Source organism: Podarcis tiliguerta (genome assembly GCF_965153285.1).
Source record: "Podarcis tiliguerta genome assembly, chromosome: 6".
NCBI lineage: Eukaryota > Metazoa > Chordata > Lepidosauria > Squamata > Lacertidae > Podarcis > Podarcis tiliguerta.
Genome location: NC_139539.1, coordinates 9,250,034 through 9,264,388, shown reverse-complemented (window position 1 = coordinate 9,264,388; position 14,355 = coordinate 9,250,034). Strand labels below are relative to the sequence as shown.

The 14,355-nt window shown below is 45.1% G+C and overlaps 1 protein-coding gene across 1 annotated transcript in view; it reads left to right on the top strand.

The window, feature by feature from the left end:
- Nucleotides 1-14,355, top strand: part of COL9A3 (collagen type IX alpha 3 chain) — a 69,784-nt gene that overhangs the window by 15,902 nt on the left and 39,527 nt on the right. The window contains exons 7-11 of the mRNA XM_083447416.1: nt 3,868-3,903; nt 6,141-6,164; nt 7,182-7,235; nt 10,478-10,531; nt 13,449-13,490. Of these exons, the coding sequence (XP_083303542.1) occupies nt 3,868-3,903; nt 6,141-6,164; nt 7,182-7,235; nt 10,478-10,531; nt 13,449-13,490 (210 nt within the window). The remainder of the gene's footprint in view (nt 1-3,867; nt 3,904-6,140; nt 6,165-7,181; nt 7,236-10,477; nt 10,532-13,448; nt 13,491-14,355) is intronic.

Sequence of the window (14,355 nt, the reverse complement as noted above, 5' to 3'; positions counted from 1 at the left end):
AATATCTGGAGAGGTCCACAGGTTCCCCAACTTTGCTGTTACCCACTGCACATACAGCTAACCAGTGTGTGAATTACTTTCCATATTTTAAGGGATCCTAGCTCAGGATTTGTGCGAGGTCTGCAGCAGATTTGATGTAAGAATTACCAAGCTTTCCCTGAGAACTCATCATTTCTTCAGCCATTAAGAAGGACAACAATCCACTCTTTCCTTCCAAGCAGCCAGCGCTGTAAAAGACTAGTTTAGGATCTGTCAGGAAGTAGTCCAGGAACAAAAAAATGTGAATAACCGAGCCTTTAAAAATCTATAACTAAGCTGGCATTTGTAAACAAAGTTGATCTTGATGGGATTACAGCCTGATCTTAAGGGGGTGGAAATGGAATTAATTATGGCTTTGAGCTCTCAGAAGCTGTCCATCTGATTAGAGGGTTGTCTTTAAATTTAACAGGGGGGAAAAACCCTACTAATCTGCTTTGGTGTGGTATGCAGAATGCCAGGGTGCCCTTCCTTTTGAACTCCAAATCAAGCAACAGCTTTTCAGATGTTTTCGTAAACCAAGTCCCTTTTTTTAAGGCCAAATTCATGGAGGAGAGAGCTTTCGACAGGATATCTCTGTTCTGCCTCCACGGTCATAGCCAGCAATGCTTCTCAGTATCAGTTACTGGAATATAGGTCCGTATAGTTAAAGCTATGGTTTTCCCAGTAGTGAAGTGAGAGCTGGACCATAAAGAACGCTGATCACTGAAGAATTGATGCTTTTGAATTATGGTGCTGGAGGAGACTCTTGAGAGTCCCATGGACTGCAAGAAGATCAAACCGATCCATTCTGAAGCAAACCAGCCCTGAGTGCTCACTGGAAGGACAGATCCTGAAGCTGAGGCTCCAATACTTTGGCCACCTCATGAGAAGAGAAGACTCCTTGGAAAAGACCCTGATGTTGGGAAAGATGGAGGGCACAAGGAGAAGGGGACGACAGAGGACGAGATGGTGGGACAGTGTTCTCGAAGCTACCAGCATGAGTCTGACCAAACTGCGGGAGGCAATGGAAGACAGGAGTGCCTGGCGTGCTCTGGTCCATGGGGTTACGAAGAGTCGGACACGACTAAACGACTAAACAACAACAAACCAGTTACTGGAAGCTGCAGGAAAGCGGAATGCTCTTGTGTTCGAATGCTGCTTGCGGGCCTCCCACAAGCATCTGATTTTCCACTATGAGAACAGGATGCTGGTCTAGATGGGCCATTTGCATGATACAGCTGTCTCTCCTTATGTTGCTGTGACAAGTCCCTTACATCCTCAAACAGGGTTCAGAGACATGCTTGCCAATATTATAGCAATGGTGGGAAAGGGGGAGGTGCTTTGCAAATGACGGGCAGGAGGGCTGCTGAACTCCTCCTGTGCCTGTTAGTTTTCATCTGCCAAGACCCAATGACGCAAGAGTCATTGTAGTCCGACTCCCTGCAATGCATCCATGACAGATGGCCCTCCCACCTCTGCTTAAAAACCTCCAAGGAAGAAGAGAAGAAGAAGAAGAGTTTGGATTTGATATCCCGTTTTATCACTACCCGAAGGAGTCTCAAAGCGGCTAACATTCTCCTTTCCCTTCCTCCCCCACAACAAACACTCTGTGAGGTGAGTGGGGCTGAGAGACTTCAGAGAAGTGTGACTGGCCCAAGGTCACCCAGCAGCTGCATGTGGAGGAGCGGGGAAGCGAACCCGGTTCACCAGATTACGAGTCCACTGCTCTTAACCACTACACCACACTGGCTCTGAAGGAAGGAGAGTCCACAACCAGAACAACTCTTTCTGTCAGAAAGTTCTTCCTGATGTTTATTTGGAATCTCCTTTCTTGCAATGTGAATGGTGCTACCATACCCTCTGACATGCCCCAGCGCAAAACTTGGACATGCGTCTTCCGGGTTGTGCTGTCACACAAGTCACATGACCTCCATGCACATAACAGTTTTCACATGCAGGGCAGAATAAAGATAACAGTTTGAGTTCCTCACTTGAAGCTTTATAAATTTATATATTGTAACATAGAATCATAGAATCATAGAGTTGGAAGAGACCACAAGGGCCAACGAGTCCAACCCTCTGCCAAGCAGGAAACACCATCAGAGCACTCCTGACATATGGTTGTCAAGCCTCTGCTTAAAGACCTCCAAAGAAGGAGACTCCACCACACTCCTTGGCAGCAAATTCCACTGTCAAACAGCTCTTACTGTCAGGAAGTTCTTCCTAATGTTTAGGTGGAAACTTCTTTCTTGTAGTTTGGATCCATTGCTCCATGTCCGCTTCTCTGGGGCAGCAGAAAACAACCTTTCTCCCTCCTCTATGTAACATCCTTTTATATATTTGAACATGGCTATCATATCACCCCTTAACCTCCTCTTCTCCAGGCTAAACATGCCCAGCTCCCTTAGCCGTTCCTCATAAGGCATCGTTTCCAGGCCTTTGACATCATGGATGGAAACCATTAATTATGCAGCTGTTGGCTAAGGGATTATTATTATAACTGAAATGTAACTGATATTAATTAAGATTATGGAACACAGTGATATAAGATCGGAAATTGCACCCAGCCCACCATGCGGGGAGCCAATTTAACTAAAATGCATTAATTGGAGGTTGATTGACATTTTGATAATTTTGGAATTAATCGTTACTATTATAATTTGGCTATTACAGTGGTACCTTGGTTTTCGAACATTTCCGTTGACAAACATTTCAGTTTACGAACACCGTTAACCCAGAAGTAAATGCTTCGGTTTTCGAAAGTACCTCGGAAGTCGAACATGCCACGCGGCTTCCATGTTGAGTTTTTCGTATTGAGTTTTCCATTTTCAAACATTTTGGAACTCAGAACAGATTATGTTCGGAAACCGAGGTACCACTTTATTGGGTTCATGTTGAAAAACTAATTCAAAAATATTCAAAAAACAGAGAGAACCCTCTGCCTTGGTATAAAGCAAACGAGGAGAGTTACAACTCTGCCTGGTGTGAATTTGTGACGTTGGTCAGAAAGGTTTTTCAGTAGGCCAGTGGGTGGAACTGATTTTTCTGTTTTATGTTTTTTAGCAAGCCTGATCACTTCTTATTACTGAGTTGAAAGGGAGGGGAGGGCAAACATATATGTAATTTATTATTTCCTGCAATTGATCTATACCTGCATCTCTATACATCCAAAAGCATCAACATGAAGAGGTTGGGGTCTTGTTGTTTTTTGCACTACTAGTTCAAAGCGATCTAGTGCAAATGGGCAATGCTGGCATCCAGAGGTACACCCATTCACACTGAACTGGGGTGTGCATTCAGTTGTGCAAGGCGACATGAGTCTCTTTCTGCACCAACCACTTGTGTGTTATTATGCACAATGTAGAACTGGTTTTGTGACCACCGGTGCTCAGCACCATTTGACAAGGCTGGGAGGACCTTCTCAGATGGTTGGACAATGAGCATGAATTCCCACTTCCCCACATCCCAAAGCAGCAGCAGCAGTGTTGTGTAATGGTTAGAGTGTTGGACTTTGACCTGGGAGAGACCAGGGTTAGGATCCCCACTCAGCCCTGAAACTCACTGGGTGAGCTTGGGCCAGTCATTGCCTCTCAACCTAACCTGCCTTTCAGGGTTGTTTTGCAGATGAAATGGGGAAGAGGAGAGCTCCCTGGAAGATAAAGGTGGCATATAAATGCAAAAACAAACAAATAAAAATGAAATTAGAGGAACCATGACTGAAAAGAGGTGTTCATGAAAGAGCAGAATGCAGGGTTTCTGTGATCATTTTGACATCAGTCCCTAAGTGGCAACTTTCACAGTGGAATCCAAATTCAGTGCAGCACTAATTTTAATGTTTCAATCTGGCAGGGCGCCATAGGACCTCCGGGGCCAGCTGGACCAGCCGTGAGTGAACCTACAATTTTATATCTCTTGCATATAAGTATGGCGTAGGTTGTGCATCACACACATTGCTGCGTAGTACAATGTCAACGGGGATCCTTCGTGCTGCTGTTTCTGAAGTCGCAGGAATAAGGCAAGGGCATAGCTAAGGGGCAGAACACACTTTTTGCATCCAGGTCAGGGGTCGGCAACCTAAGGCCCATGGGCCACAAGCGGGGATCGTTTAACCAGCCCCCGAACCGAGCTGTCAGGGAGAGGCAAACGGGAAAAGATGAAAGAACAGAAACCAGCAGTTATAGAGAGCCTAAAGAGATTATCAGCAGCTTGTCGTCTGACAGTCAGTCTGACGTAGAGGGGGAGGAGGATGAGCCTGGGACAAGTCATGCTGTACACAGAGGAAGTAAGGGGAGGAGTTTTCGCAGACTTGCATGCTGGGTGCGGAAAGGGAGGAAGTAACATTAGAGGGAGCAACTGTGCACAAGGGGAAGGAGGTTAATGGAAATGCTGGAGATGTACGTTTGAACTTTGTCAACTAAGTCAATTGTTTGGAACTGGCTGGGAGCCCGGAGTCTTATCTGTGGCCAGCTAGACAGCACTAAGCCTCTGACACGAGCCACCCACTTGGCGAGTCCCTGCGAGCTGTGCTAAATCAGCACGGCACGGGGACTCACTTTCGTGGCACTGGAAATCATGTCTGCGCAGATGATGGAAATTGCATCTGCGCAGGTGTAGACACCAGAAATCGTGGGGTCGTGCGCAGTCTGGCCTATGGAGGGATCTCCGCTGGAGTGAACTGGCCCAGGCAAGGTAAACCTTGCCGTCCCCTGATCCAGGTGGTCCCAGCACCTCCTGTTTAAAGCAGCTGGAAAATGGGAAGTCATAGCAGATAGTACCAGACTACATGGCACAAGGAAGCTTTGTGTGTCCAAGAATAGCTGGGAGAGGAGATGCTAGATCTGGTCCAGTGTTCAATTTCCAACTCTACGTCTGCTGGGCCTGAAAATTAGCCGGCGCCAACAGATGGGTACCTTTAGCCACAGTTAGTTACTGGGGTGGCGAAGTCATTAGGAATATTATTTCCATAATAATAAAAATCATAAAAGTTATAAAGGTGCAAAATCCCATTTTGTCAATAAATCTTGTGCCATCGCTACGGAAAGCTGTGAAGATATTGTGCCATTAGTTCACAGTATTGCCTTTTGTCTCCACTGTTAATGTGACATCATATGTGAACTGATGTTCTGTCACCCTGGATCATTTCGGGGGGGGGGGACCACATGTGTTTTTGTTTTGGTTTTTGTAGCTGAAGAAGGAACTGTGCATGCTGCATTGGTCAGAGTTGGTCCTCTCCATTAAACAGCTAACATGCACAATTGCAGACATTTATTTATTTTTATAGCAAATTTAACGAAAGAAAGAAGCGAAAAGGCAAAAATACTCCCAATAATAATACAAAAGCCATCAATATATCCATCTCAGTTTAAACCTACAAGTCGATATGCTGGGATCAGTATAAAGAAATAGGCAACTATCTGAATGTAACTTTTATTGTTTCAAGTTGTTTGGAGTTAAAGTTCTGCAAGTAAAGTTTCTGAACCATATTTTTGGACTGGAGAATTTTTATTTCAAAGAAGAGTCCGTTTCTATTCATCCAACAGCTCGCATAGGTGCAATATTAATAACCGCAATAGGTTTCTCATCCAATTGTGGTGAATGCCCATAACTGCCCATCAGGAAGACCAAAGCGACTTATCCTTTGAGCCCAGTTAGACAAACACCCACCATCTATTCAATGATCATCTGAGGACCTTCCTGGCCTTGCTACATTTGAACATATGTCTTATAATTGTCAATATTGTTCAGTTGTCTGTCAGGACATTTGGGTGCCATGCATAGGTATAAACCTTTTAGATTACTAGCATCTTGAGCTAAAAAATCAAAGCTATATCTCTCCTCAAACAGCCTCCATTTAGCCTAAACAATTATACTTAACAAAACCACCATGTGCACTGCATCAGTTTTCACATTTCCTCACATTGATTTTACAGCCTCTTACATCCGTGTAAGAACATCCATTCCCTTAGCAGGAAAGGGGCAAAATAGTTTGCTAATGTTTTAAAACTGCACATTTTATATTTGAATAAAGGAAAGGGAAAAGAGAGGAGAGAGTGGGTTTTCAAACAAGGTCTATTTTTTATGAGTCTTCTATCTTTAAAATGTAATTTTGATCTCACTTTCAGGGCAAAGGACTTCCAGGGCCTCCGGTAAGCAAGACCAGTTTAGTACTATTTGCCGAAATCTAACCACACCAGAGCTCAATACTTACCTTTGCCTCCCTGAGAACTTCCTTCACAGCTCTCCGTTTTCAAACAATGCCTACATCAGTTTTAGATGGAAGATCTAGAAATGTTCCAAGGCATTTAAGACTTTGTATTTGTGGGGTAAAGGGACCCCTGACCATTAGGTCCAGTCGTGGCCGACTTTGGGGTTGCGGCGCTCATCTCGCTTTACTGGCTGAGGGAGCCAGCATACAGCTTCCGGGTTATGTGGCCAGCATCACTAAGCCGCTTCTGGCGAACCAGAGCAGCGCACGGAAACGCCGTTTACCTTCCCGCCGGAGCGCTTCCTATTTATCTACTTGCACTTTGACGAGCTTTTGAACTGCTAGGTTGGCAGGAACAGGGACCAAGCAATGGGAGCTCACCCCATCACGGGGATTCGAACCGCCAACCTTCTGATCGACAAGTCCTAGGCTCTGTAGCTTAATCCACAGCGCCACCCACGTCCCTATTTGTGGGGTAGGTGAGGTAGACGATCTCCCCCATTATATAATCCCTGTCACCCCTATCCAAACCCCAGAAAGAGTTTTTTTTGGAACAGATGCTGGCAACACTACAGGGACAGAACCCTGAAGTGAAAATATGTTGGCTGTTATCTGATTGTGATCCGGTTGTGCCATACAAAACAGCCCTGTTTGCTAAAGCAGCTAAAAGTATTCATGCTAGCTATATAAAAGACAACGCTGTAGACTGTGCAGGCGATTCATTAATTTGACTTATTGTAAATGGATGTATATCTCTGGATATATATATATATTTAACAGGTTTTAATTGACTTGCTGGATCTGTAATTGAATTTGTAATGGCTTTTAGTCAAACACAATAAATGATGGGTTGGATTGCGAAGTAAGAACAGCTCCTTAGCAAGGTGATTCAAATACCTTGGACGTTCAGAGCCCCTGTCCTACAGTTGTGGCTCATATAACATGCTTTCTTTTGCAGGGACCTCCAGGCCCCAGTGGACTCCCAGGTGGAAACGGATATCCAGGACCACCCGTGAGTTCCTCTTCCTTCTGAAGTCTCCCATACCCCAAAGGGACAAATCTCTTGCCTTTCAGCACTGCGTTTTCCAGGTGTTGCAATTGTATGTCCAAACAACCAGATGGCGATCTTTCCTTTATAAGCAACGCCTGCCAGTATAATGGCACCCTCTCTAATGGCACCCTCTCAGAGCCAAGTGCTGAATCGATTCAAAATTTGGCTGTTGCGTCTTGGAGCAGGGGCAGACTGGTCATTTGGTGCCCTGAGTGAACACAACCTTTGTCCCCTTCTCCCCGGAAATATTTCTTATTCTCACAATAACTCCTTTTGGCACAGTGGCTTTTTATCAATCTTCTCAGTATGTACTCATATAAATGTAGGTTGATTGTTATTGTTTTTTTGTGCCCCCTCGGCTCGGCGACCTGTACTGTGGAACCGCCCTAAACCCAGCACTGCTTGGAAGGGAACAGCCACACAAAAAACAATTCATGGAGGTGGTTTGCGCAATTTTTGGTTTTGGTGAGAAGAATGCAGGGTTGCGGCATCAACCTTGCTTGAAGCTTCCTTTGCATGACGACGGCCCAGTGGGAAGCTGGGATGCCTTTGCCAAGGAATAAGCTGCCCTCCTATAACATAATTCCCCTTCTTTACAGCTAACCACCTTATTTATCGATAACTCAGCGGCGCTCAGAATGCCCTAAAGCAGAGTTCTCCAGGGAGGTGTCCATGGGCACACACATGCCCACAGAGACCTTCCTCGGTGCTTGCCAGGTTCCCCACCTTCCCACCTGGAAATGAGGCTTGAAAGAAGCTAACTTTGAAGGTGACCCGGAAACTGCAATCAATCCAGAATGCAGCAGCTAGACTGATGACAGGGAGTGGTCACTGAGACCATATAACACTGGTCCTGAAAGACCTACATTGGCTCCCAGTAGGTTTCCGAGCACAATTCAAAGTGTTGCTGCTGACCTTTAAAGCCCTAAACAGCCTCAGTCCAGTATACCTGAAGGAGCGTCTCCACCTCTATCGTCCAACCCAGACACTGAGGTCCAGCTCCGAGGGCCTTCCGGCGGTTCCCTCCCTGCGAAAAGTGAGGTTGCAGGGAACCAGGCAGAGGGCCTTCTCGGTGGTGGCACCCAACCTGTGGAACACCCTCCCATCAGATGTCAAGGAAATAAACAGCTATCTGACTTTTTGAAGACATCTGAAGGCAGCCCTGTTTAGGGGAAGTTTTTAATGTTTGATGTTTTATCTTGTTTTTCATAATCTGTTTGCACACAGCAGTTTCTCCAGTTTGCAAATATGCCCTGCTGCAAAAGCTGGTGATCCCTGCTTTAGAGATGGAGCATGGCACTTGGCCTCTGAAAAACGTTTTGTTTTGTCCCCCGTCTTGGCCATTAACTCCCCTGCTCCTGGGGTCCTCTTCCACTCAGTGAGCTTGACTGTGCAAGACTTCCTGCCGCTAGTATCCTGTTCTCTTCTGTTTTTCTTCTGGCTCCCATGTGATCCTTTCCCAGCCAGGCTGGGCTTTCACCTTTACGGTATCCACCTCATTTGGCCTCACATAACAATCACAGCAGGGAGATCAAACTGTTTGCCTGCCCAAATTGTTGTTGGGATTGGCTGTGCGAAGCTGCTGCATCAGAAAAGCCCGGAGAGACCGGGAGAGCAAATATTAAGTCCCCGGCAACATTTCCACTGCAAGAGTGGCTTTGGAGCATCAGTGTGCTTGAGTAAATAGACACAGAATGCAACAAGATCTTCGTTCAGATAATCCAAATAGGGGGATGTGTGCAAAATATCACCAAGTAAAACATATCAGCGCAAGGATTTCTGATGGTGCCACAGGATTTTGCCCCCTCTCCACCCCCCCTCCACTAAATCTGTTATGGGGTCTCCCCCCCAACCCTCTGGAGCAGATTTGGGAAGCATGTGGGGTGAACACAGTGGGGGGAGGAGAAGGAATAAATTCCCGTCGTGCAAATAGAAATCCTTGCGCTGCTGGGATGCATTAGTTGGAGACTGCAAAAATGTCAGGGGGCCTAGTGCGGGTGAACATGCTAGCTCTGCCCCCTTTATCTCTTTTTTCCATCACCTTCCAAATTGTGGAAGACTTGTGGGGTGATTTTTATACCTGCGGAGGCGTTCAGCACATTTAGGAACCCTGGGAGACCCAGTCTGTGTCCTGCCACAAAGGGGAAGGTGACGAAAATTGACCCCCTCCTTCTCCTATTTTCCGGTATTTGGGAACCGCAAAATAAACTAGGCATATAATCTGGGCAGGGTGGGGGACAGTTACGATGTGAACAGGTGGTATAAATTCTTCACCAGGAAAACGGACTATATAAGGAGTGTTTGTGCATTCAACATTGGCTGTGTAACCAATGGCTGAGATGTGCAAATCAGTCAAAGCCCAAAGACTTGTACATCTGTACAGGCAGCCTTTACCTGTGTTCCATGTGTTGGGTTGTCTCCAATATTAGCCCTACTCAGAGTAGATCCATTGCAATCTATGGGCCTGACTAACCTAGGTGCATTAATTTAAATACAGTGGTGCCTCGCAAGACGAAAAGAATCCGTTCCGCGGGTCTTTTCGTCTTGCGGTTTTTTCGTCTTGCGAAGCAAGACCATTGACGGATTAGCGCTATTAGCGCTATTGACATTTTAAGGGCTAAAAACGGTTTTTTAAGGGGTGGGGGATTAGCGGTTTTGCTGCTAAAATGCTTTTAGCAGCTTAGCGATTCAAAATAAGGGGTTTTGGAGCAAAAAAAAAAATATCAATTTTTTTCGTCATTTTTCGTCTTGCAAAGCAAGCCCATAGGGAAATTCGTCCTGCGAAGTGCCTCTGCAAACGGAAAACCCTTTCGTCTTGCGGGTTTTCCGTCTTGCGAGGCATACGTCTTGCGGGGCACCACTGTAGATCTTATTTGGTAACTGCTGGCTTGTTTGAAACCCACCACAGTGCGCATTCTTTGCACTGTGTCATAAAATCATTGCTAATCCACTCCCCCAGGTTTTGCAGGACAAATCCTCTCCTCATTTTCAAGAATCAGAAACCTTTTTAAGATTTATTCAGTGCCATGGAAGCTACCCACAATTTGCATGGTGGTGGGATTTCATAAATTTGGGATGCCTTTATGTCTAACCTCCAATTCTTCAAAATCTTCTCCCAGATCTGCAAGCTGGAAATCATTTCTCCCCAAATATAAATAGGCTGTACCTGCACTGAAACCTTTGCTATTTCTCATTCTGTTTAGGGACCAGCTGGACTTCCTGGTTTTGCTGGACCACCGGGACCCCCAGGACCACCAGTAAGTTTAGATTTTTTTTTTTTTCCAGATCATGCTATTGCACTTGGGGAAAATTGCCGGCTCAGCTGCCCATCACTGTATCCTTTCAGGGGAACCCACAAGGGATGCCCGTTCTTTAGCAATAGCATTATGTTCAGGAAAGCAATAGCTTTCGCTGCTGACAGCCAATGAAAAATTGTAATGCACTTCAATGCACATTAGTGCTGTTCAGTGAATACTAATGCAATAATGGAATGGAGACACAGATTGCCCAGTGCTTCAGGCGAGGTGAAAAAGAACCAGGCAGAGGGCCTTCTCGGTAGTGGCACCCGCCCTGTGGAACGCCCTCCCATCAGATGTCAAAGCGATAAATAACTACCTGACATTTAGAAGACATCTTAAGGCAGCCCTGTTCAGGGAAGTTTTTAATCTGTGATATTTTACTGTATTTTTTGTTTCTATGGAAGCCGCCCAGAGTGGCTGGGGAAACCCAGCCAGATGGGTGGGGTACAAATAATAAATTATTATTATTATTATTATTATTATTATTATTATTATACCTTTCTGTGTATAAGACTAGTTTTTTTTTCTTTAAAATTTATGCTAAAAAGTGGGGGTCGTCTTATACATGGATAGTGCTAAAGGGGGGACAAGATGTTTGATTGGTTCCTGCTGTGAGCCGGCGATTGTCAGCGGCTATTGGGTGTGTTATTGGTTGCTGCGGCAAGTGCTGGAGTTGATTGGCTGTCGCTGTGGCAATTGGGCGGGCGATTGGCGGCTTCTGTCGGCGAGAGGACAGACGATGTTATACACGGGAAAATGTGGCACTTATTTGAAAGGTCAAGCACCCCTCGTAGCATGTGACTTGTCTTTTTGAGCCATTATTTTTTCTTGCAGCGTAGTGCTTAGACTAACTTCAGATGAGTTGACTATGGGCTAGATTGCATTAGCCTGCTGAGCAGGGCAGTGAGTAAAATGGCCCATTCCTGGAGATGTCTGACGTGCCACGATAATACACCGCCTTACTTATGTGTTAGAATTCCTGCTCCATGGCTGCAGTCATGGGATTTTTGTCTTTCACATGACGGTGTATGTTTTGACTCTACAAAGTGGGACGTGACGGAGACAGGATGTTTGTGTTACTGTGTTCCGTGAAGTGGGGCTATTGTCCTCTGTTCTTCCTCTTTGCTGTCTGATGCTAGAGAGAGAGGGAGCCATGTTGTAGTGCTCTGTGTGTGTTTATATGTGAATAAAGTAGATTAGCCGAAATGCTGAGTTGCTGAGGTTTGTTATGCAAGCTGCGAAGACTCTGCGGATCCCTAAGTGTGCCGATGTCTGTTGGCAGCCCTGTTTAGGGAAGCTTTTAATGTTTAATAGGTTATTGTATTTTAGTGTTTTGTTGGAAGCCGCCCAGAGTGGCTGGGGGGACCCAGCCAGATGGTCGGGGTATAAATTATTATTATTATTATTATTACTGTTAGCATCGGGCGCTGTGATGTTCGGGCAGAAGAAAGCTTTTGAAGCTCCCGAACAATCGACCAGGAGGGAGAGAGCATGCCAGTCAGGCATGTGTCTCTGCCAGGGTCCTACTCGAGAGTAGGACAAGCTCCTGACAACTTATACCCCATTTGGATTACTATTACTCTAACTGGGACTTCCTTTGAAAAACGTTTGGAAATTTCAGTGGGTCAAAGCTGCAGTGGCCAGTTCTCTGGTTACAGGGAGAACAGAAAAACTTGGTTAGCTACAGCTGCACTGACTGCGAGTCTGGTCACAATTCGGAGACATGCTTATGACCTACAAAGCCCTTATAGCTTGGGTCCAAGCTCTCTGAAGGAATGTATCTCCCTCTATGAGCCTGCCCAGGCTTTGAGATATTCTGAGGAGCCCATTCTCTCAGTCCTGCCACCCCTATGGTAGGGCTGAGTGATGTATCAATATCCTGTATTGTCCAAAAGCTGTTTGAAGAAGAGTTTGGATTTGATATCCCGCTTTATCACTACCCGAAGGAGTCTCAAAGTGGCTAACATTCTCCTTTCCTTCCTCCCCCACAACAAGCACTCTGTGAGGTGAGTGGGGCTGAGAGACTTCAGAGAAGTGTGATTGGCACAAGGTCACCCAGCAGCTGCTTGTGGAGGAGCGGGGAAGCGAACCCGGTTCACCAGATTACGAGTCTACCGCTCTTAACCACTACACCACACTGGCTCTCAGTCCATATGGTGATATTGGTTTCATAATTTTTGACCTGGCAATATATCACGAATCGTGTGTGTGTGTGTGTGTGTGTTCGAGCTATGCAAAAATCACAATGTGGGGAAAACCGTGAAGCCAGCCATCACCTCTACCAAGCTCCGTCCTTATTTCAGACATTGTGATATATCGGTATGTTTTGATGTTTAGCTAGTGATACATCACAATGTTGAAAACCATATATCGCTTGGTCCTATTCCACAGGTACGTTTGGTGAGGACCTGAGGCAGGGCCTTCTTGGTGGCTGCTCCAAGATTGTGGAAATACCTCCCATGGAAGGCTAGATTGCCCCCCCTGCCTTTTTTCACTGGCAGTTTTGGCCATCAACTGGCTGTTGTGAAAGTCTTCTGGGGTTGGGTGTTTTATATTGTTTCCTTTCCATCATTTTTAGGGGTTTCAGTGCTTAATAATAATAATAATATAATTAATAATGTTATTTTTCATTTGTGCTGAGAGCTATCTTGGGTCCCGACTGGGAGAAAGGCAGGATATAAATAAATAAAATGCAGTTTTGATTATTTCCAGCTCTTGAATCTTCCAAATAAAAATTACAAATTGTTCAGATCTGATTAGACACTCAAACGGAACACAATAAAAGCGGCTTGCAGCCTGTCTGAATTCAAATATATTCTTTGTTACCCTTGGCATGTATTGGCGACATATTTAAAACCCACACTCTTTGTTGCAGGGCATTCCTGGAGTTATGCCCGACGGCAATGGAGACCTTCAGGTACTGTTTCCTTTTACACACCTATCAAACTGAGTTATTTTCCAACTGCACAAATGCTTAAGCTCTATATATCTTTTAGTGTGACAGAACTTACACTCTGGAACTCCCTGCTTGTTGACACCAGGCAGGCGCATTCACTGTATGCTTTTTGGCGCCTGCTAAAAAAGATTTTTGTGTAGACAATCCTTTGAACGTTTTAAAGAGCCGCCTTCACTGTACGCTTTTTGGCGCCTGCTAAAAAGATTTTTGTGTAGACAATCCTTTGAATGTTTTACTGGTTTTTGCTGATAATTCTGTTTTATTCTCTTTGGAAATGACTTTCAGGGTGGTTTTGTTTGTTTGTTTGTTTGTTTGTTTACAATCCCTAATTGTAAAAAAAAAAAAGAATTACAATTGCGTGATGCCAATTTTTAAATGCCTGCAGAAAACCTTTCTGTTTCTCCATGCAAGCTATTAAAAGTCCTTGCGCTTTTATTGCATGTTCTTCTTTTTTTTAACCTTTGTAAACAGCTTTGACAAATACTTGTGATGTAGCGGCATATAAATCAATACACAAAGAATGCCCTGGTGGTGAGCACTGGTTCTGCACAACTTGTGCCGACGGTTTCATCAAATCACGAGCATCTTCTTCCTCTTTGTTTAAATCATCGGTTTTGTTCATGCCTTTGAAATAGGAATGGTCAAATTTGGTCTGCGGTTGACAACAGCACCTTGTTTCGGTGGGCAGGGCAGCTGTTTGTTCTGTGGGCTTTGAGCACGCACGAGAAAGTCTTGATTCTTTGCGTTGAAACAAACATGACATTAACGCGAGTCGGCAAAGCAACATTTCAGCGCTCCCCATCTGTTGTTATGACAGTTCCCTTCG